The 22,332-nt window shown below is 43.8% G+C and overlaps 4 protein-coding genes and 1 non-coding gene across 6 annotated transcripts; 2 read left to right on the forward strand and 3 right to left on the reverse strand.

The window, feature by feature from the left end:
- Positions 1-124: 124 nt before the first annotated feature.
- LOC144070722 (uncharacterized) lies at positions 125-2,336 on the forward strand. Its single transcript, XM_077595156.1, has 2 exons — positions 125-308; positions 621-2,336. The coding sequence occupies exons 1-2, from the start codon at positions 200-202 to the stop codon at positions 1,973-1,975; spliced, it is 1,464 nt and encodes a 487-aa protein (XP_077451282.1). The 5' UTR covers positions 125-199; the 3' UTR covers positions 1,976-2,336.
- A 371-nt stretch (positions 2,337-2,707) lies between these two features.
- Positions 2,708-6,652, reverse strand: LOC144070717 (uncharacterized). Of its 2 annotated transcripts, none has more exons than XM_077595151.1 (2): positions 6,222-6,652; positions 2,708-5,687 (listed from the first exon to the last, which is right to left on the reverse strand). In XM_077595151.1, exon 2 carries the CDS (start codon positions 5,582-5,584, stop codon positions 3,614-3,616), a length of 1,971 nt encoding a protein of 656 aa, XP_077451277.1. In that variant the 5' UTR covers positions 5,585-5,687; positions 6,222-6,652; the 3' UTR covers positions 2,708-3,613. The 2 variants fall into 2 exon arrangements, with proteins under 2 accessions (XP_077451277.1, XP_077451276.1); XM_077595150.1 differs by having other exon boundaries at positions 2,708-5,690.
- A 437-nt stretch (positions 6,653-7,089) lies between these two features.
- LOC144092922 (uncharacterized) lies at positions 7,090-21,447 on the reverse strand. Its single transcript, XM_077626092.1, has 8 exons — positions 21,304-21,447; positions 19,821-21,238; positions 18,419-18,671; positions 16,924-17,625; positions 15,632-15,901; positions 13,779-14,659; positions 8,945-9,161; positions 7,090-8,539 (listed from the first exon to the last, which is right to left on the reverse strand). Exons 2-8 carry the CDS (start codon positions 21,108-21,110, stop codon positions 7,254-7,256), a joined length of 4,899 nt encoding a protein of 1,632 aa, XP_077482218.1. The 5' UTR covers positions 21,111-21,238; positions 21,304-21,447; the 3' UTR covers positions 7,090-7,253.
- Positions 9,549-9,621, reverse strand: trnat-cgu (transfer RNA threonine (anticodon CGU)). Its single transcript has one exon. It is a non-coding gene; the product is annotated as a tRNA-Thr (tRNA).
- On the forward strand, positions 9,663-12,350 carry LOC144070728 (uncharacterized). The gene is made up of 2 exons (XM_077595169.1): positions 9,663-10,031; positions 10,864-12,350. The coding sequence occupies exons 1-2, from the start codon at positions 9,914-9,916 to the stop codon at positions 11,922-11,924; spliced, it is 1,179 nt and encodes a 392-aa protein (XP_077451295.1). The 5' UTR covers positions 9,663-9,913; the 3' UTR covers positions 11,925-12,350.
- Positions 21,448-22,332: the final 885 nt, after the last annotated feature.

A 22,332-nucleotide genomic window follows, 5' to 3' on the forward strand; every position in this document is an offset into this window, starting at 1 on the left:
TTCCGTTCAATCAGAAAGTCACGTGTAGGTGTACTTAATGGCCTGAGGGGGGTAGTATTGCGCAGCGGAGGGCTTCGAATGTGAACCGGAAATGAAATCGTAAGGCGACCGAGAAGTCGGCTTTGTTTAGCTTTGCTAAGCCGCTAACAAAGACGCGCGACGCTAAACGAACATTCAGCCCGAGTCCAAAGTGTGAAAAATGTACGCGGAAAAGACAAAAGTAGTGAAGATGGTCGAGGAACTTTGTGGTGCAAAAGAGGAGCAAAAACCGGATGTCGTTTTCAACAACAAGAGACTCGGCGGGGCGGGTTTGTTGACTTCTTAAAGTCTTAAAGCAATGACTTTCCCTTCTTAAACTCGTTTCGATCCTTATTTACTTTTAATTTAACACTTTGAACCTACACCAAAGTCTGCTATTTAGGTGATGATTATCTTAATATTTACCTCGTGTTAAAAAATGAAAAAGTCTGTAATTTTCTTGAAGTTTAAATGCAAATTCCTAAAAACTACACGCTGGGGCCCTTCATAGCTGCTAGTACCATTACTTGATTCTTGCCTATTTTCATCATTTGATTTCATATTCACCAAACTGTGCACTTTTCTTACCTTCTTCCCTGCAGACATCAGTGAAGCTCGTCACCCCGGAGAACAGGAGTCCTTTCCCATAAAAGGGGAGGAAGAGGATGAAGAATTCCTTCACAATAAAGAGGAGGCAGAGGAGCACTTCATCCAGGCTTGGCCTCCTCACCATGAAGACTGGCTGCGAGTCCATCGAGTCATCAAGGAGGAAGAGGAGATCATCCAGTTGAACATTGAAGATGAAGGTCTAAATGAGGAGAGCGGAAGGGCGGAGCCTATGAAAGGCAGCAGCTCAACAGAAGCTGACGGAGACCACCACCACCACCACGGGGGATCGCCAGCGGAAAGCCTTATGGCCCCGGTTTCCGACAGTGACGACGCCACGTCGTGCTTGCCTCAAACCGTTGATGATGATGATGATGGCGAAGAGTCTGGGGGTCAAAAAACAGATCACAGTGACAACAAATGCTGGAAATGCTCTCAGTGTGGGAAAAACTTTTCTAAAAAGGCTCGCTTGAAAAGCCATACGACGTCACACGCGGCTCCGAAACATTTTTCCTGCTCCGTGTGCGCTAAAGCCTTCTCCGAAAAGTCCAATTTGACAGCACACGCGAGAACGCACACTGGAGAGAAACCCTTTGTCTGCTCGTTTTGTGGTCAGAGATTCACCAAAAAATGTAACTTGAAAGTTCACACCAGAATACACAGCGGTGAGAAACCTTTCTCCTGCTCCGTTTGCGCTCAAAGGTTTGCTCAGAAGGGAGATTTAAAAAAACACACGAGAACGCACACCGGAGAGAAGCCCTTTGCCTGCTCCGTGTGCGGTAAAACATTCTCAGAGAAGGCAAATTTGGTCACGCACACGAGAACGCACACTGGCGAGAAACCCTTTTCCTGCTCGGTTTGTGGACAGAGCTTTGCTCAAAAGGGAGATTTAAAGAAACACAGAAGGACGCACACTGGAGAAAAACCTTTTCCCTGCTCAGTTTGTGGTCAAATGTTTGCTCAGAAAGGATCTTTAAAGTGCCACCTAAGAACCCACACTGGGGACAAACCTTTCTTCTGCTCAGTTTGTGGTCAGCGATTCTCCAAAAAAGGAAACCTCAAAATTCACACGAGAATGCACACCGGCGAGAAACCTTTCTCGTGCTCGGTTTGCGCCCAAAGATTTACTCAAAAGGGAGATTTAAAAACACACACTAGAATGCATACTGGTGAGAAACCATTTGTCTGCTCAATTTGTGGTCAGAAATTCTCCAGGAAAGGAAACTTAAAAAGTCACACAAGAACACACACTGGAGAAAAACCCTTCTCCTGTCTCGTTTGTGAGCAAACATTTTCATGGAAGTGTCAGGTTAGGAAACACGAGTGTGTTGGTGAGAAAAGCAGTGACTAGTGACTGACCGAGGTTTGGTTTCCAGACTAAATTCATCCATGGCCAGCTTTAAAGCCGACTATTGAATTCAAATTTTGTGTGTGTGAGTTAGTTATTTATGTCAGCGTATCTGAAGAGATAAAAAACATCTATTTCAAATGATTCAAAAGTTTTCCGCCATTTCCAATTTGTTTTAGTGTCACTCGCACATCAACATTGAAATTGATCGCACAAGTTTCTCAGACCCAAATCCAAAGCCAATTGTAAAACTTACCCCAGCATCAATATTATAATTATGAAAATAATGTCTATGCTGTTTTTTTAGTTTGTCGTCAACTCTTTTGTTGATCTAACATCTTTCAATAAATGATGAAAAAATGAGTGCAAGTGTCAAATGATCTCACCACTCTCAATGTTTTTTCCTCAGTTTGACGCTTTAACTTTCAAGTCTGAATCCAGTCGCAAGCTGTCCACTGGTTCACTTCTAAAAAGAAAAAGGGCCTGAAAAGTAAAGATTTTTTGGGACATGCAATGCAGTAGATTGAGCATTACCGCCCCTGTCAGGCGTCTGAAGTAATTACACAGCATATCTCTTGGAGTACTGAGACGGTTGCAGATACCGTTGTCAACTCACACAAAATACTTGATGAAATTGGACATTTAATCTATCTATTTTTTTAATCCTTTTCATGCCAGTTACGATAATAAACGTCCTATCACGGGGCCCCTAAAACAAACTCAAATTAAGTAGGAGGGATGGAATAAACAAACGCCACCTAGTGTCCCAAGCGGAGGAGTTAAGTGAAGTTTTTTCGGCTTTTTACGACCCAAACATTGACGATTAAAGTTGACACGAATTTAGGAGTCGTCAAGCGCTTCGTTGTCGCTCCAAAAACACACCAGCGCACTCACACAGGAGGGAAACAATAATGTTTTTTTTCATTAAATGAGCCGATGTTTTATTGAATGAGGTTACTTAGCATTTGATTCATTGAATTCACATTTTTATGAATGAATGACACATTCAAGAATGTATTTAAAGATGTATTTTTTTTCATTCTGTCCTTTTTGGTCCGTCATATTTGATGAGAACTCACACACAAAGACAAGAATAATTACTCGCATGAAAGAAAATCGCCAAACTGAAACAAAAATGCATATTTCGGGCCACGTAAAATAATGTGAAGAAAGATGACTATACAAACACGCACACACACACACACAGACACACTTGATCTTCTTCATACATAAAATAAACTACCTTGGTTTTGTGTCTCCTCTTGTTCAGTCCAGTCTCCTTGCAAGCAAAGCTTCAACATTTGGATGTTTTGCTCCTTCCAAGCATTAACACTAGTAGCAACAACAAAAAAATACTCATGACGACAAAATAGATACAACTTCCTTGTTATGGACACATTTCTCCCTTCAAATATTAATACTGCCTATTAAATGTTTTCTTTTCTTCAGATGTAAATATTTTATTCTATGAGAAAACAACACAGACAAACAGAATATCATCAAGCTGTTTTAGGCCAAATAAACGATACACACTACAAAGATGACTAAATCATGACCTGTAGAAAATATATGCAAAAAATCTGCTTCTGACATAAAACTACTCTGCTCAGAATATCTTTGACCACAAACTTCTGGGGCTTTTCACGGGTGCGTTCCCATATGTCTTAACAAATTCTGTTTTTCCGAAAATGTCTTGTTGCAAACGGAGCAACTGAAAGGTTTGTCTCCGGTGTGTGTTCGAGTGTGTTTTACTAAGCTCGTTTTCTGAGTAAACGTTCGACTACAAAACGAGCAACTAAAGGGTTTTTCTCCCGTGTGCGTCCTCATGTGTCGTACTAAACTCTGATTTCGAGAAAATGATTTGTTGCAATGGGAGCAACGAAAGGGCCTTTCTCCTGTGTGTATACTCAGATGGGTGATTAAACTTACTTTTTGACAGAATGTTTTACCGCAAGTGGAGCAATTGAATGGCTTTTCCCCGGTGTGTATTCTCATGTGTCGGACCAAGTCTGTTTTTAGAGAGAATTTTTTACTGCAAACGGAGCAGCTAAAGCGTTTTTCTGCTGTGTGATTTCTCTTCTGTCTCATCAATGTGGATTTTTGACTGCAACTCTGGGTCCTTTGAGAAGTGTGGTGATTAGTCCTCATTAGAGGTTCCTCCATATCGTCACTGTCGGACAGAGGAGCGAAAAGGTTGTCTGGTGGTGGTCCTACACGGTGGTTTCCCTTTAGACTGTGACCTTGATTCTGTGGTTCGTCCTCATTGGCTTCTCTATTCACAGAGACGCAGGGCAGTGGGAACCTGCTGATGTCAGTGTCTTCCTCTTTCTTCTTTGTACAAAAGGGATGCAGATAGGCGTCTTGAGTGTGGGGAGGTCTTGGATCATCCTCTTCCGTTTTAATGTGGAGGGGTTCTGGATCATCCACTTCAATGTGGCTTTGTTTCGGATTATCTTCCTCTTCACCGTGGGACGGTCCTCTTTTGTGAGCTCTCATGTGTTCTACCAAATTTGACTTATGAGCGAAGGCCTGACTACAAACTGAGCAACGAAAGGGTTTTTCTCCCATGTGCGTCATGGTGTGTCGTGCCAAACTCTGTTTTCGAGAAAATGATTTGTTACAATGGGAGCAACAAAAGGGTTTTTCTCCTGTGTGTATACTCAGATGGGTGACTAAACTTACTTTTTGAGTGAATTTTTTACCGCAAGTAGGGCAATGGAATGGCTTTTCTCCAGTGTGTGTTCTCATGTGTCTTACCAAATCTGCATTTTGGGGGAACTTTTTACCGCAGAGTGAGCAACTATAGCGTCTTTCTTTGCGTTTTCTTTTACGTCTTACCAATGCAGATTTTTGAGTACAACTTTTACCACCGTCTGAGCGCTCAAGAGGTTTCGGGGCCCTTGGTGAAGTGTCCTCATTGCCATTATTTGTCTCCTTCTGAGAGGACGTGGCCTGCAGAACGTTACCTGCGGCACCCCCCAAAGGTCGTTCCATATCAGAAAGAGGAGCTACGAGGTTGTGTGGTGCCGGTCCTCTGTGCTGGTCTCCCTTGAGACTGTAACCTTGAAGCTGTGGCCACTCAGTTGGATCGTCCTCATTGGCTTGGCTTTTCACGGAGACGCCGGTCAGCGGCAACTGGCCGATGTCCATCTCTTCCTTTTCCTTCTTTGTACTCAAGGGTTGGAGAGCATCATCTTCAACGTCAGGGGGTTCTAGCTCTTCCTCTTTAATGTGGGGGTGTTCCGGATCATCTTTTTCCTCCTTAATTGGGGGATGTGTCGGGTCATCTTCTTTTTTTGCCCCTTCAGTTGACTCGGGAGGTCTGATTCCTTCTTGGCTGGTCTCGGCACTGCCGTTTTTTTCTTCCTCTTGCCACCTCCTGAAAACGGTTAAGTCGCTCTCTAGCCTTCCGATCAGGCTGACGCACGCCTGACAAATCCGGCTGGATCTGGAGCTGTCTTTCTTTAAAGTTAAGCCCAGTTCTTCCAAACGTTGGCAAATGGTGGCCCCGTGACATGCCTGGTTTGATTGGAATAGCTTGGTTGGACTGGTCAGCTTCCCGTTGACTCTCAAATGTGTACGACAAAAACGGCAAAAGTCGTGGCTAGCCATGATGAGAACCGTTTTGGAAGATTGCCTTTCTTTGTATTGCTTCAGTGACCCACGCTGGATTTGTCACGTTCTGGCTTCACGCGGCATCGTCTGATGGGGCTTCCTGCTAAAACAAGGAAAAAAAGGCAAAATTTCACTCAAGAAACTGCATTTGGCCTTCAACAGAGTCGGACACTGTGCAGCTGTTCCACTTACAGTATAGTAGTATGTAGTATGAGTAGTATGTGATGTTATAACAGAGCGGTTGGGCTGTACCTGTAAGGCACTTTGTTGTACTCGTATGACGACAATAAAACAATAAATTCCAATTTTTCTTTGTCATTTCCATGGAGAAAAAAATGTTGGTTGTCTTTGGTTTGAGTGATCAAAAATGGCTGACAGACTTTGCTTTTGTTGAAAATTTCTATAAAGACTCAGAATGATTTTCTCCTTCTTATAATTCAACACAGCGTGTTCCAATGATCACCGTGTTAGGAAGTCAATCATGAAATAAAGAATAACATGCACACCGGTTGCAATTTTGTTCTGAGTAAGTAAATAACATACAGTACACGGGCAGTACTCTTACCTGCATGTTAAAAAATAGAATATAGATACAAGTAGAAAGCATAGCTTAGAATTTGAGAAGCGACCTGACCTGCTCCCCTTAGCACAACACGACGTTGCTTGTTGAAAATGACGTCCAATCGTCGAGGTCACGGCTTCACGTTTGCTCCACAAAGTTTATCGTCCCACTTGAAATGGGACACATGAACCACTTGGTCACGGTTTGGCCAAGCACGCCTTTGTGAGCGCTTTGAAGCTAAGCTAAGGCTAGCTTAAAGCTTCCCGACCAACGAGCAACGTTTGTAGCTAGGCTAAAGCTAGATTAAAGCTTCTCGAGCAACGAGACCATTTACTTCCTTTTTTACCCTACACCTTCCGGTTCAGACTAGCCGTATACATTGGACGACTGCACAGTAATCTTTGTATTAATCAGGCATGATCAAATAATACAAGTTATTTATTTCACGGGGTCCTCCATGGTCGTCCGTGTATTTACATGGCACGCATGAGGGGGCAGTCGTGCACAGTGTACTGGCAGTCTGAACCGGAAGTATAGGGTCAACGATTAATACAAAGATGACTGTTTCAAAATAGGTTTGTGCTTGAAACTTGAGTATTTTAAACAAAGACAGTAAAACATGACATCAGACATTCACATCAGTTAGAAACAGCATAGACAAACAGACATTTTTAAAAACTGCATTACGTTTTTTAGCTCAAATGAAACGATATCACTTGATCTACTAATACACTGCCGCATATTAGGTTAGCATAATAGCATTAATAATAAAGTGATATTGATTTTGGAAATAATTGTGTGCTGTGTATTCTGTGTGGATTCAATGCCTTGCTATGATTTTTCAGCTCACCACTCATTTTTACTGTAAATAAACAAGCCCCCCCCCCCCCCCGCCATTATGTACACAGTTTGTTAATTAGCAAAACCGTAATTATAGGAGACCCACCATTTTGATATTGCATTTCTTTATTAAATAAAGTATTGAATACAGGAATGGACAACGGACCACGTTTGATTTCAAGCAAATGCAGTTCCATCAACGGTGCCGATTCATTCCAGTCAAAATGAATTGGACGCCTGCTGCCGTCAAAAGCAGCCAACGAGTTAGGACTCTTGTGCAGCTGCCGTGCTCTTCTGGCCAGCACAACTATGTTTGGTGAGTTGGTACTTGTAGGAGAACTTTTGGTCACATGCGCTGCAACTAAACACTTTCTCCCCCGTGTGTATTCTCATGTGTTGAACCAAAGACGACCGATCCGCGAAACTGGACTCGCAGACCGTGCAGGCAAAAGGTTTCTCCCCGGTGTGCGTTCTGGAGTGCGTTCTTAAATGCGCCCTCTGCGTGAATCGCTTTTCGCACACCGAACAGCAAAAAGGTTTCTCCCCCGTGTGCGTCCGCATATGTAGAACCAACGTGGAACGATCCCCAAAGCTCATTTTGCAAATCGAACAAGGGTAGGGTTTTTCCCCCGTGTGGGTCCTAGAGTGCGTCCCCAGCTGCCCTTTCTGAGTGAATCGTTTACCGCACACCGGACAGGAAAACGGCTTCTCGCCGGTGTGCGTTCGCACGTGTTGAACCAACGACGAGCGATCGGCAAAACTGAAGTTGCAGACGGAGCAGATGAACGATTTCTCCCCAGTGTGCGTCCGCGTGTGCGTGATCAAATTTCCTTTGATGGAGAAGCTTTTGCCGCAGATCGAGCAGGGAAAGGGTTTCTCTCCCGTGTGCGTTCGCGTGTGCGTCACCAAATGTTCCTTCTGGGTGAAAGCCTTGCCGCAAACCGAGCACGTAAAGGGTTTCTCCCCGGAGTGCGTCCTGGCGTGTCGGGTCAAGGCGCCCCTTTGGGTGTAACTCTGACCGCAAATCAGGCAGGAGAAAGGCTTTTCCCCCGTGTGTTTCCGCATGTGCTGGACCAAACGCGAATGAACGCTAAACTGGATGTCGCAGATTGTGCAGGCGAACGGTTTCTCTCCCGAGCTTTCGTCGTCGTCTGGGTTGGAAGAGTAAGACGTGGTGTCGTCGGCGTCCGACAACGGGGCCGAGATGTCATATTTCGTCGTTTGTTGACTCGAGCAGCTGCTCTGAGGCTCCGCCCCTCCGATTTCCTCGCCTTGATCGGGGTGGAGAGGAGACCCCTGACTGGGGTCTTCTTTGTCTTCACTCTTGACAGTAACAACGCTCAGTGAGAACTTTGAGATGTCATTCTCCTCATCTTCCTCTTTGATGGAGACATCATCCTCCTCTTCAATATCATGAAAGTACTCTGTCCCCGTTTCATCATCTTTGACGTGATGGTACTCTGGCTCCTCTTCTTTAGCAAGCGGTGGCTCTGGACTTTGCTCAACCACCTGGACGTTCCAAACTTGCTGCTCAGGATGGAGACATTCTTCTGATGGACACAAAAAAAGACATCCATGTTCAAAAACCAACAAATAGTAACGTTGCACCGACACCATTTTTTGGCTCCCGATTTCGATTCTGACACCCGACTGTGCATTTTTTTATTTTTCAAATAACAGCTTTATTTACTAATTTGACTGTAAAGTAATTGCTAAGGTGGTTTGCTAGTGACTTGGTCAGAAGCAAAAAAAATCAAAAAGTAAACATTGCCTAGCATCGGCACTCCTGCGAACTCAACAATATCCATACCGCTATGGGTTGGTTGACGTACAATTGAAAGGACATTGATTTATTAGAAATAAAGTTGCAAATGTTAAGTTCTGCAATAAGAGCTTTGACTGACCAAATGTCTACTCGTCGTTCCCGTACAATTGAGACCAAAAAATGAACTAACCTGCTTTGGTTAATACACCACGACCACCAAGTTCCTCCTCGTACTCTTCTTTCACACTTTTTGCACACATTTTCACACGTAAATCCAAATTCTCTCCGTGTACATTGTATGTTTTGGTTCGCCAAAGCGCCTCTTTGCTAGCAGAGTCTGCTAAACTGAGTCCAAAGTCCACGAAGACGAATATTTGTAGATCTAAAATAGTTATTACTGCATTTTTTTAAAAATGTTTTTTGAATGTGGCGATATGTGTTGACTCATTTGGCACAAAGAAACAAACAATTACTAAACGCCGTCGTCGTGGTGGACTTTGCTTGGGGTCGGGGGATTTACTTCCGGGTGACAAAAGGCAGTGTGGCGCGTTACTGCTTTTTGTGGTGAAGCTGTGTCATTACATCTAACAAATACGTAGCATTCATGTACGTCAAAATAGTATATATATTTAAAAAAGCAAAATATCGAAATACAAATTGACAAATACAGCTAAAAATAAGAATATACAAAAAGACAGAAACAATGAATTGGATTTGTGTACGCCACAATACCTTACTAAATTTACTGCTATAATTAAAGAGAGATAAACTAAATACCTGCCGAACTTATGATGAGGCCCCAGAGAGAATTGAACTCTCGACCTCTGGTTTACGAGACCAGCGCTCTGACCACTGAGCTATGAGGCCCATATTAAGAAAGGACGTCTTGTGTCGTCAATGGTATGCGACCAGTTCGACATTTGTAGACATAGTGGCTCCCCAAAACGAAAGCATAACTAGAGATAAGTTCATACAACCATAAAAATCCTGAGAAAATATGACGTGTAAGTACATTTCACGGCCGAGAGAGGCACTGTTGAAAAACAATGGAGCGGAAGTTAAAAGCTAAGCTAGTGGAAGCTTTGTGGGCTTAGCTTAGCTTCGTTGAGCCGCTAACTTTTGCCAAGCTGACGTCAAACTCGAACCCAAATTTGGCGAAATGGACACTAGAAGGAACGCAAGAGTCAAGTTGGAGGAAGAACTTTGGAGCGAAAATGAGGAGCTCCAATCTAAAAAAATGCCGAAGAAGCAGTATCTGCTTGGGCTACGAAGATCTGGTATTTATTACAAATACATTCGTTTTTGACCCATTTCTGTGTTTCATTTTCATATACCATATAAAGGGGTTAAACTGTCTTTTGTATAAAAAGCTCTTGTTGATAATTTTGTTTCATTTAGCGTCAAACAATGTTAAAACAAATCCTGGTGGGAGTTTTTTAAAGGGACTCTTGCACCGTTGTAACTAGTTCTCGACATGTTGATGTTAAATCTAAATTTTGATACCCAATGCAAATTGTAAAACTAAATCTAAATATTACATATTATGATTAAAGATAAATATTTTAAGTCAGGGATCAGCAACCTCAATACTCAACTGTGTTGACTGATATAGTATCGGATGGTCGATAGACCGAGTTTTTTTGTTTTAAATATCGCCCTATATGTAGCTGATATTGAGAATATTACCGGTATTGCCCACAATATTTTTCCCCAAAGATTGTCAGGAATAAGCTGGTACAACAGGATAACGGTAAGGTTCATTGTTTGGGTGATGTTTGTTAATTGTGATTTGTCACCACCTAGTGGCCACAGTTACAAAGGGAAGTAGCAGAAGAAGAAGGAAAAGAAAACAAATCTATATGCTAAAAAAATCCCCCCCAAAACTATTTTGGCTTTAGACATCGGCAATAAACTGAAATGTTATAAACCAAAACTCTTGATTGTTGTATATTTTATCCCAAATTATTCAAAGACTCTTTTCCATATCTGAGCTTTTCTTTTCATTCATCAATACAAAAAAAATACATTGTAAAGATGGTCTGGGTTTCTTGGAGCTTTCCTTCTTGTATTTAATTTGATTAGACGTTTGATCTTCAACTTGTCTTGCAGTCAGCAAGAGCAAAGAGGAAGAGTTCCTCCAAATTAAAGAAGAGCAAGAGGATATTATCAAGGTTCACTTAACCGCTGACCTTTTCAAGAGTGAAAACGAAGGTTCAAGTGAGGAGAGCAGGGGGGCGGAGTCTCAACGGAGCAGCGGCAGCTCGACGGGAGGCGACGGAGACCACCGGGGAGGCTCGCCAGCAGAGCGCCTCATGGCTCCCTTGTCAGATAGCGACAACACCACCCACTCTTCCGACGGCGAAGACGATGACGAAGGTCGCGAGGCGGGTCACGCCGACAAGAAACGCTGGGAATGCCACCAGTGCGGGAAAAGCTACAACCACAATTCCGGCTTGCACCGGCACATGCGAACGCACACGGGTGAAAAGCATTTCGTATGTTCGATTTGCGGGAAGCGCTTCACGCGGAAAAGTCACTTGGTGACACACACCACCACACACACTGGGGAGAAACCTTACTCCTGCTCGTTTTGCGACCAGAGGTTCACTCAGAAGGGGACCTTGACGATTCACACGAGAAGACACACTGGGGAAAAACCTTTTACGTGCTCGGTTTGTGGACAAAAATTCGCCCAGCAGGGAAACTTGAAAAGACACAAAACGACACACACTGGGGAGAAACCGTTCTCCTGCCTAGTTTGCGGCCAAAAGTTTGCCCACAAAGCCGCCCTCAAAATGCACACGACGAAGCACACCGGGGAGAACCCTTTTCCGTGCTCGTTTTGTGGCCAAATATTTGCGCAAATGGGACACTTAAAAAGTCACACAAGAATCCACACTGGCGAGAAACCCTTCGCCTGCTCTGTTTGTGACCAGAAATTCGCGCAGAAGGGCTACTTGAAAATTCACGCCAGAACCCACACTGGGGAGAAACCTTTTTCATGCTCAGAGTGTGGCCAAAGATTCACGATCAAGGGGAACTTAAAAAAGCACACAAGAACACACACTGGAGAGAAACCTTTCTCCTGTTCGGTTTGTGGGAAACAATTCGCCTGGAAATTTCAGGTAAAGAAACACGAGTGCATTCCTGTGACAAGCAGTGACCCTTAAATGTGATTTGATTGTGTTCTTTAGCCCATCTTGATTGGGAATGACTACCGTATTGGCCCGAATATAAGACAACCCCCTTTTTTTCCAAGACTCAAGTTTGAAAAAAAGACTTTAACACTGAATTCAATTTTCATTCTGAAAATAATGACAGTAGATCTGAAACAAATGATTATAACAATATATTTGAGAGAAAAGCTTACTTACTCAAATCATGCAAAAACTATATCTAAAGAATATCTAAAGGAAACTTCAGTACTGTGGCTTATAAATTTAAACATTCATTTGAAGACACCGACCACCTCAAGATGCGACTCTACTGTATTAATAGCAATGGAAATATACTGTAAAAAAAATAAAAATGTTCTTTGCTGTATTTGGTACATTGAATAACTTATAATAAAAAAAATACAATCTGTAATAACTGTTGATTAGAGAGTGCAATTAAATACTTTATGCATATGAAATTATGCATAGAATATTGCATATTATATGTTTATTGAAAATTGAAATTTAGTGTTGGTTTTTGGGCAGCCCGGTGGCTTGAGTGGTTAGCGCATCGGCCTCACAGCTACTGGGTTCAAATCCAGATTGGTTCACCTGTGGGGTATTTGCATGTTCTCCTTGGGCCTGCGTGGGTTTTCTCCGGGTACTTCAGTTTCCTCCCACATTCCAAAAACATGCATGCTAAGCTAATTTACGATACATTGCCACTAGGTATGAGTGTGAGTGGGAATGGTTGTTTGTCTCCTTGTACCCTGGGATTGGCTGCCTCGTGCCCGAAAGTCAGCTGGGATAGGCTCCAGCACCCCCCACGACCCTAATGAGGATAAAGCGGTTCAGAAAATGAATGAATGTAATGTTCTTTTATTGACTTCAAATCATTAAATACACATGGGTTACAGGGTTCTGCCCAGCAGGTGCAATCAACTCCTTCTACAGCAAAGGGTCAAATAATTCAATATAAAGACATCAAGCTCATAAAATATAAATGGTGATTAGTTCGAAGCTTCCTAGCCTGATAACTAACAGTAGAACAACCAGTGGATGATTAAACAGAAGCTATTCTAAGGTGAAGCAATCATGACATACATTGTCAATCCAACAAGTTTTCCTGGCAACGTAGTAAGATGTCTTTCAATTAAAAAAGGAACACATCCTGTATTTTCTCGCATATATGCCGTATTTGTCGCTAAAAAAATGATTGAATCGAGGGCACGGCTAATATGCGCATAAATTAGACTTGGCATGCACGAAACTGCAAGGTGACAAAGACGAAACGTCATTACGCAAGACAATGCGGCCTATTCGGTAATTTATTTCAAATTAGAGAACAGTTAACATGCTAAACACGTCGATGAATGAAATTCAAGAAAAAAAAACGCATCTTGCATAAAACATGAAAAACTCACTTACTTGTGCCTGCCATTGCTCGCTCAGGGCGCCGCCATTTTACCTAGGGATGACAAACAAGACCGCTACGGACACACTTCCTGGTTGTACTGCTCACGTGACTTCCTTTTTTAATTTGTTTACGTGCAGGCAACACCCTTTAGGAATTTCGAATTATAAATCCATTTATAAAGTATCTCAGAAATAAAACGTGCGATTATTTTTCTTAAGATTTTCCCTTCAAAGTAACACATTTGTACTCCCTATTAAAACCACGAATATGGAGGGGAAAATTGTGAATCAGGGGGCGGCTTATACGCGAGAAATTGTCAAATTCAACCATTTTAAGGCAATTTTACAGCTTATATGCGGCTGGGGTGGCTAAAATGCGAGAAAATACGATAATTGATTCCCGATGACATTCCCAATCTTTTGCCCTTATAAATAGTCCCAAATATCTTTTCACTCGGTTTTTATAACATCACCAATCTCCTCCCCTGAATGCACAAGCACGTGTTTAGCCAAAGCGCCTCTTTGACTGAATTGTTTCCCGCAAACGTGGCAGTGAAAGCCATTCTCCCCCACGTGCGTCCTCACGTGTTGAACCAACGTGGAGCGGTCGCGGAAATTTAAAGCGCACACGGCACAGGCGAAAGGTTTCTCTCCCGTGTGCCTCCTCATGTGCTTGCTCAAATTGGAGCGATCGCGGAAAGTTAAACTGCAGACGGAACAGGCGAAAGGTTTTTCTCCCGTGTGCCTTCTCATGTGCTTCACCAAATTGGAGCGGTCGCTGAAAGTTAAACTGCAGACGGAACACGCGAAAGGTTTCTCGCCGGTGTGCCTTCTCATGTGCTTCCCCAAATTGGAGCGGTCGCTGAAGGCTAAACCGCAGAACGTGCATGCGAAAGGTTTCTCGCCGGTGTGAATCCTCGTGTGTTTAATCATGGCGGAGTAATCGATGAACGCTTTGGTGCACACCGGGCAAGAGAAGGGCTTGTCTCCGGTGTGGATTCGGGTGTGTGTGGTTAAGTGGGCCCTCTGGCCAAACCTTTTACCGCAAACAGAGCACATGAAGGGTTTGGCGTCACGCCGAGGCGCCACGCCGCCGCCGCCGCCACCTTCTGCCGTCACGCATTGACTCGAGCCGTCTTCGGCGTATTCCGTCTTCACCACCACGTGAGGAAATGACATCTCCGGAGATGGAAGACGCACTTCTTCCTCTTCTTTTTTGACTTGGTATGTGTCCTCCACCTCTTCTTCTATATGACGGAGGGGCTCCGGCTCCTGCTGTTGCGCCATCGAGTTCCAGTCCAGATGCTCCTGTTGGAGGACTTCTCCACCGACCACTACAGGAAAAAAAAGAAAAGTCATACCTATCAACTTATACGTTTTTCCTGTATTTTATACATTTATTGATCAATTCAAATTGTGTACGCCATAAGACAACTTTTGTACAGTGCGTTTTTGACAAGTGAGATAAATAGGCTTAAGGACAGTTCCCCCCCCCCCCCCCCCCCCCCACATCCATCAGCACTCTAAACTTGCGGTAGCACAACACACAATCCTTTCTGTGTAATAACTTTAGAGTGAGGTAACATGAAAAGATGTTGGGCGGCGATCTGCCTCCTACTGGCTGACTGAAGGAGACAGTGAGAGGTAAGTGATCCGCTCAGGGGTGATGCGATGTATCCATCACGGCAGAATGCCAAATTACGAGTCCGAAATGATCACTTATTTGGGCCTTTTGCCGGGAAAGCGCACCTTATGGAGAAGCACTACCAATTTCGTCATACGCAGCTGGGTATGATGACAATTAGGCTTTTGTCGAGTCAATGATGATGACAAAGCCTATGTCCGATTATTATTATTTTGTAAAAGCGATCTCGTTTTACCCAATTTCGGCTCTAATCTGGATCGTTTCGGTCACTGGTAGCAGACGAAAACGTGCTAATAGTCATGCTTTAAGCATAATATGCGCATGCACATTCCCCTTTCACGCTTCCACCCTTTTCACTATATAAATATAGCACGTCAGCAAGCAATGTTCCCAGACAGTCAAACTGTCAGCGTCATACAGCGACATCTACAGAATCTTGAATTTAGTGCACCGACTGGTTGGGCACCCCGTCCACAAATTGTAGACTTTTAAATTGTAGACTATGTGAGTAAATATGTGCCGCGTTGCATTTGTAAGCTTATTAAATCACTTTAATAAGGGGAATTGCGATCATTAATAAGTGGAGCAATTGGCAGATGTTGACAGTTATGACATGTTGACATGACTAAACAAACGTCCCTAGGAAATATGTAGGACAAACCTGCAGGGTGTGCTTCATATGGAGGCCGAAAAACAGAATCCAGCAATTGACGTTGTCGCTCGTTCTCTTGTTTTGAACGAGATAGTTGTTCCTCGTACTCGGCTATGGTTCTTGCAAAAGCGACAAAAACTTCCTCGACGGCCGCGTTTAATCGCGCGTGAAGCAAGGCTTTCAGCATTTCCACTTTACACATATTGTTCAAAATGGTACACTGACGCCGAGGACAACTGTGTACCTTTGCTATGCTAGCCGCTATGTAGCAAACCAATGCTAGTTAGTAAAGCGAATATATTCGATATACTCAAAGGATTCGGCCAGGATGGTGAACTGTTATTGCTAAAATGTCGTAATTACGTGACGGAAATGTGTACAGAAGTAAAGGGCGCATTCGGTGGTGAAAACAACAAAATTGACTAAAAAGCACTAGCTAGCACGGCTTGGTTTCTGTTTCCGTCAGGGAAGCCATCAAAGCGCACTGCTGCCCCTAGCGGCCTGGATCCGTCATTACACGTTTGACCTACTTTTGCTTCGTATAGTAACATTAACTCCGGTTCACATGTGAATATGTATATATATATTTTTCATATCGAATTTAGTTTTAGATGTCAAAACTACAACTTATTTGGTTTTAAACGTCTTTTTTGGGGTGTATTTTAAAATAGAACATGTACGCATAATTTTTTTTTTTTAATAAAATGTTTTGAAAATAATTTGCCCATTTTTAATTAACAACAATTGAATCAAAATCATTGACAACAATAGACATCAGATCCATTTGCACTGGGATGACTTGCATTGACGGCAGTAAACGTCCAATTAGAAATCTATCACTCATTCGTGGCAACCAATAAGGTAAAAACTAGCAATCTATTTTTTAATCTTTGAATTATCATTAATTTTAGTATTCAATGAATACAACATTTTTAATTATTATTTTTAATGAACAAAAATCACTGTTTGGTGAAATTTTCCATTTCTTTTTACTGTAATCAAACGACAGTGAATTTCAGTGCAACAAAACTCCCAAATTTTAAAAGAAAAAAAATTGACCATACATTAAAATTGTGTGAAATTTGGCCACATTTAGTTGGCCCTGAACACTACATCTGCCTTAAAAGGTTTATTGTTGTTTCATGTTTATGTGTAAAGTCATCTAGAAACACAGAACAACTAGAACAACCCATTTCAGCACAAGTGAGACAACAAAAATGCAAAGATATCTTACTTTTGTACCCTGTTTGTTGTATTAGACCGGACATTTGTTTTGTACGAGTTCGTTTTGAGCGCAATTCAAGCGGACGGTTTCTGCCCAGTGTGCGTTCTCACGTGTAGGCCCAAATTTGTACGAACGCTAAAACCCGGATTGGACGGCGAGTAGGCCGAATTTGTCCCCCCGTTGTGCGTTTTCTTGTGCTGAATCAGCGCCGAACGATCCCCGAATCGTTTACAGCAGAGCGAGCAGGAAAAGGGCTTCTCGCCGGTGTGCGTTCGGGTGTGCGTCATCAAATTGGCCTTCTGGGAGAATCTCTTCCCGCAAATGGTGCACAGGAAGGGTTTCTCCCCCGTGTGGATCATCATGTGCCTCCTCAGGTTCCTCCTATCGCCGAGCGTTCTCCCGCACTGGCTGCACTTCCAGCGCTCGTTGACCGCGCCGTGGCTTTTCACGTGTCTGTTCAGTGTGTAGTTGGTGCCGAAGGTTTTGTCGCAGTGGGGGCACATCAGGTGTTTGCTGCTGGGGCACTGCAGGGAAACGCCTTCGGGGGAAGGTCTTCTCGTGTCTCCGTTTGGCGGCGGCGAGCAGAAGGTGACGACTCTTGATTCCGCGCGTTGGGTTCCGACACTTTCCAGATCGGGGCCGATCGGAGGTCGCGGCCGTGCGATTTGCTGGACGGGACGTTCGCCCTCGGTTTTGAAAAAAAGGCCGGTCGCCGGCAACACGGCAATGGTGGTCTCCTCGTCTTCATTTTTAACGGGTGATGAATCGTCAACCGTTTCTGCAAGACAAGGAAATCCAAGATGAATTCTCATATATGAAATGATGTGGCGGGCCAGATTTGGCCCCCGGGCCGCCACTTTGACACCTGTGCATTAGACTTTATCAACATGAATGGGAGTGGCATTTGCGCTAAAGCCAAATTCATAAGAGCCCAGCTAAGGAAATGGACAGAGGGGAGGGATCAAAATGTTATTGTCATGCGATCTACCAATTGTACCTTGGCGATCTAAGTCATGGGAACCCCTGGCATAATGATAAAAAAATATATTGCAGCCAGGCGGATGAGTGGTTAGCGTGTCAGCTTCACGGCTCTGGGGTCCTGAGTTCAAATCCAGGTCGGTCCACCTGTGTGGAGTTTGCATGTTCTGCCCGGGCCTACGTGGGTTTCTTCCAGGTACCCAGGTTTCCTCCCACATTCCAAAGACATGCATGCTAGGCTGATTGGACACTATAAATTGCTCCTAGCGACAAGTGATTGGTCGCTAGTCTCCTTGTGCACTGCGATTGGCTGTCCACCGATTCAGGGTGTCTCCCGCCTCTGGCCCAGAGTCAACTGAGATAGGCTCCAGCACCCCCGCAACCCTAATGAGGATAAAGCGGTTCAGAAAATGAATGAAGATTGTGGCCACGGACTTGAGTCATTTAAAGCAACACACACGGTTGCCTGTAGGGATTTTAAACGTCCAGCAGGTGTCAATAATCAGTGACACAGTATCAATAGGATTTTGCAATATGTCCAAACAGTTGACGACGGCTCATCAATCGATCACTAAAATAGGAATCGGACAAACCTGTAGTGCGTGAAACATCTCGAGGCCTTAAGACAGCGTTCAGCAATTGACGTTGTTGCTCGTTCTCCTCTTTGGTTCGACAAAGTTCCTCCTCGTACTCGGCTATAGTTGTGGCAAAAAGTCCAAATATTTCCTCCACGGCCGCACTTAGTCGTTGGTTCAGCAACGCCTTCAGTATTTCCACTTTGCACATTTTAACAGACTTTTTGCCCCAACTTCTCTTCTGTTCTTTGTTAGCGGCTAACGAGCTAAGCTAGTCGAGGAAGCGCAATAAAGCAGCAAAACGATACGTTTGGCGTCAGTCAGTCAACTTAAATGGAATAAAACACTCCCACTCGACGATATGAGGCGTCAAATGTTCCGAGAATGTCATTCGTAACGCATTTAAGCAAGCTTTTTGGTGTTTTGGAGCAATGGCGTCATCGATGACGCATGTCCGCTTTGATGCTTTGATCTTCAAAGGCATTTACGTGAATTATTCTGTCAGGTCATTTTAATTGGCTGTTAAGAAATTGTGTGATATTATTAGCAAACACGCGCGGTTTAGTTTTTAAATCGAGTTTAAAATTGCCAGTCAATTCTATACTTTTATGTACATATGTTCTATACTTCCGGCAGGGAATAGTGAGACATTCTACGACGTTACTGCCACCATCAGTCCTGGAGAAGCATTTACACGTTGAGGAAAAAAAAATCTTCTGTAATAAATTATTATTATTTAGAAAATAACTTTAAAAAATATTTTAGAGCAAGAGAGCAGACAAAATATTTTTTTATTAATTTTTTAAAAGGAATGAAAAAATATTTAGGAAAAATGTTTTGAATAAAAAATAAATGTTACAAACGTTTAAAAACTGAAAGCAATTATTCTCCAAAATATGTTTTCACATATATAAATGATTCAAATAATTAAGACAATCATTTTAAAAAATGTTATTTTATTTACATAGCAGTGTAAATGCTTAGAATTACAAAAATATTTGACAAAGTGTATTTGGTAAGGACATTTCAACAATGTACAACAGAAAATAAACGCCAAATGAAGCATTGAAATTGACTCACAGATTAAAATAATTAATAATAATCTGCCATTGGTGCACAGAAACACCCTTTGCACTATATTTCCACTAATTGTATTATATTTTGGTGTTCTGCTGATTACATTTATGTTTCTCGAAGGTTTTTGAAGGGATCATCTCCAAAGTCTTATCTTAAAATGGCCATTGGACCATGAGAAACCCATTGTTATTGGCTCCTACCAGGGTTGCCAGATCCTAGCCCGATCACGCCATGAAACCTGGACCAAATGATCAAAATGTGTCTGTCTATCACCGTTAATGGCAACCATTCAGTTAATATTTAAAAATCAACCATTTTTTAACCTCTAATACAGATCTTACACACACTCCAACTGAACGGTTTTCTCTTCGTGTGTGTGCATGTGTATTGTGAAGCGGCGCTTCTTGGTGAATCCTCGACCGCAGACAGAGCAAACAAAAGGTTTTTCCCCAGCGTGCGCGCGTGCGTGGCTCGTCAAACTTGACTTGCAGGAAAATCTTTTCCCACAAATGGTGCAGACAAACGGTTTTTCCCCCGTGTGCGTCCTGGCGTGGTTTGTCAAATTGGACTTGTTTGCGAACGTTTTGCCGCAAAGGGAGCAGACAAAATCTTTGCCCCCCGTGTGCAATATCGTATGCTGCGCCAAGCCCGACTTTGCGGAGAATTTCTTCCCGCAAAATGAGCAGGTGAAGGGTTTCTCGCCGGTGTGCGTTCGCGTGTGCACCGTCAAACCCGACTTGCAGGAGAAACTCTTGCCGCAAATGGAGCAAACGAAATCTCTTTTCCCCGTGTGCAATACGGAGTGCTGCTTTAAACTTGACTTGACGGAGAATCTTTTCCCGCAGAGGGAGCAGACGAAGGGTTTTTCGCCCGTGTGCGTCCGCGTGTGCATCGTCAAACTCGATTCGCAGGGGAATATCTTTCCGCAAAACGAGCAGGCAAAGGTTTTTTCTCCCGTGTGTATCCTCACGTGGCGCTTCAAACTGGACTTTGTGGAGAAATTGGCGCCGCAAACCGAGCAGGCGCGAGGTGTCAGTCCGGAGTGCGTTTTGGCGTGGTTGGTTAAATTGGACTTGAGGGCGAACCTTCGGCCGCAAACGGAGCAGGCGAAGGGTTTTTCCCCGCTGTGCGTTCTGGTGTGGTTTTTTAAACCGAGGAGGGAAGGGAACGTTTTGCCGCAAACCGAGCAGGCAATGTGCGTTTTGGTGTGCGTCTTTAACTCGGCGCCGTCCTTGAACGAGCTCCCGCAAATGGAGCAGGCGTGTGGCTTTTCTACGGGGTGAGTGCTCGCGTGCTGCGTCAAGTGCGATTTAAAAGAGAATCTTTTGCCGCAGACTGAGCAAGGGAAGGGGGTTTCTCCGATGTGCGACCTGGTGTGCGTCACCAACGACGCCTTGTTGCAAAAGGTTTTGTCGCAAAAATGGCATTTGATGCATTTTGGGACGGCGCCGACAAGGCGGGCCACGTCTCCAAGTTGATCTTTATCTTCCTCCTCTTCCTCTTCCTCATTATAGTCCGAAGAATGCGACGTGGCGTTGTCGAGATGGGCCCGCGGTGGCGACAGGCAATCCGTTTCTGATCCTCCGCTGGGGTCCTCGTCGGACTCTTCTGTCTTCACCGTGAGACCGGTCATCGGAAAGTTGGTTACCTCGTACTCGTCCTCTTCTTCTTTAACGTGGGTGTCGTCTGGCTCGTCTTCTTCTTTAACTGAGGGCCATTGGGGCTCCAGATCTTCGGGAGAAAGGTGTTCTTCGCTCGTGTCTGCGGAACACAAAAAGGACAAGCGCTTGCTTTTTTTCCCCAAAGTGTGAATCCTCGCGCATCACCTTCAGAGAGATCTCGGTCCCCACCGCCGGATGAGCGTGGCGTTGCGGCGTCGCTATCGGACAGCGGAGCTCTTCGGGATCCTTCGGAGCGGTCTGCATCGTCTTCTTCGCTCTTCACGTCGTCGTCGGTCAACGGGAACTTGCTTACGTCGTCCTCCCGCTCTTCTTCTTTGATCTGGGTGGTCCGTAGAACATCTCCTTTGGGCTCCGGCTCCTGCTGCTCGGGAACGAGAGCTTCTCGGCGGTCTAGAGAGAAACATGTGTGCTGTCTAATGGCATTCAAATAGGAGCATTCACAGCCGACCTTTCCAGTTTTCAGGAATTGGGCTGCTACTGTTGACCATGGCTGGCAATCAGTTCGTTTTGGGCCACCTCTTTAATGATTTAAAGATCATTCCTGTTGATTTTGAGTCACTTCATTTTGATTTCGGGTTAATTACTAATGAAATTGGGGCATTTTTATACTCCTTGTAGATTTTGGGGGCTTTTTAGATCACTTGCTGTTGATTTTTTTCCCCCCTTTGGAAATAAATGAGGATCTTTTGTGAGGGTCAGATTTAGGTACAAAGTGCATAATATTTCGTGTGCCGCGATTTCCTGAGTTTTTGAATGAGCAATTGTGTGAATTAGATAAACTCTATAGGACAAGACTAATGCTGAAGAATCGATTTTCCAATGTTTTTGCGATTGGAAATGGTGAGGGATTTTTATTGGGCCGCAACAGCAAACGTCGACGCAAAATGGAATAGCATGAATTTTTAGAGCGTTTCGAATTCGGAACGACGAGAATCCGTCAAAGTACGTTAGCTGTGCGGCAAGTCGAAAAGAAATGAATATTATTTTCGTCGTAATTCAAAGTATTTGCAAACTAACCCGCTGCGTTGAAAAGATCGTCCCACGGCTCCTTTTCTGCTCCACAAAGTTCCTCTGGCAATTCCGCGATAGGTGTTTTTTTCGCGTACATTTTGGGCTCCAAATCGGCGATGTTTTGTTTTAAAATGCACGTCTTTGTTTGCGAGAAAGCTCAAG

Source organism: Stigmatopora argus, chromosome 2, assembly GCF_051989625.1.
Source record: "Stigmatopora argus isolate UIUO_Sarg chromosome 2, RoL_Sarg_1.0, whole genome shotgun sequence".
Taxonomy (NCBI): Eukaryota; Metazoa; Chordata; class Actinopteri; order Syngnathiformes; family Syngnathidae; genus Stigmatopora; species Stigmatopora argus.

What these genes read in the sequence shown, in the direction of transcription:
- LOC144070717 (XM_077595151.1), bottom strand. Translation starts at nt 5,584, where the DNA reads ATGGCTAGCCACGACTTTTGCCGTTTTTGTCGTACACATTTGAGAGTC.
- LOC144070728 (XM_077595169.1), top strand. Translation starts at nt 9,914, where the DNA reads ATGGACACTAGAAGGAACGCAAGAGTCAAGTTGGAGGAAGAACTTTGG. An exon ending in GCTTGGGCTACGAAGATCTG is followed by an intron (nt 10,032 to 10,863) that starts GTATTTATTACA and finishes CTTGTCTTGCAG; the next exon opens with TCAGCAAGAGCAAAGAGGAA.
- LOC144070722 (XM_077595156.1), top strand. Translation starts at nt 200, where the DNA reads ATGTACGCGGAAAAGACAAAAGTAGTGAAGATGGTCGAGGAACTTTGT. An exon ending in CAAGAGACTCGGCGGGGCGG is followed by an intron (nt 309 to 620) that starts GTTTGTTGACTT and finishes TCTTCCCTGCAG; the next exon opens with ACATCAGTGAAGCTCGTCAC.
- LOC144092922 (XM_077626092.1), bottom strand. Translation starts at nt 21,110, where the DNA reads ATGACCGGTCTCACGGTGAAGACAGAAGAGTCCGACGAGGACCCCAGC. An exon ending in AAACCGTTCAGTTGGAGTGT is followed by an intron (nt 18,672 to 19,820) that starts GTGTAAGATCTG and finishes TTCCTCGACTAG; the next exon opens with CTTAGCTCGTTAGCCGCTAA. An exon ending in ATATGAAGCACACCCTGCAG is followed by an intron (nt 14,660 to 15,631) that starts GTTTGTCCTACA and finishes TTTTTCCTGTAG; the next exon opens with TGGTCGGTGGAGAAGTCCTC.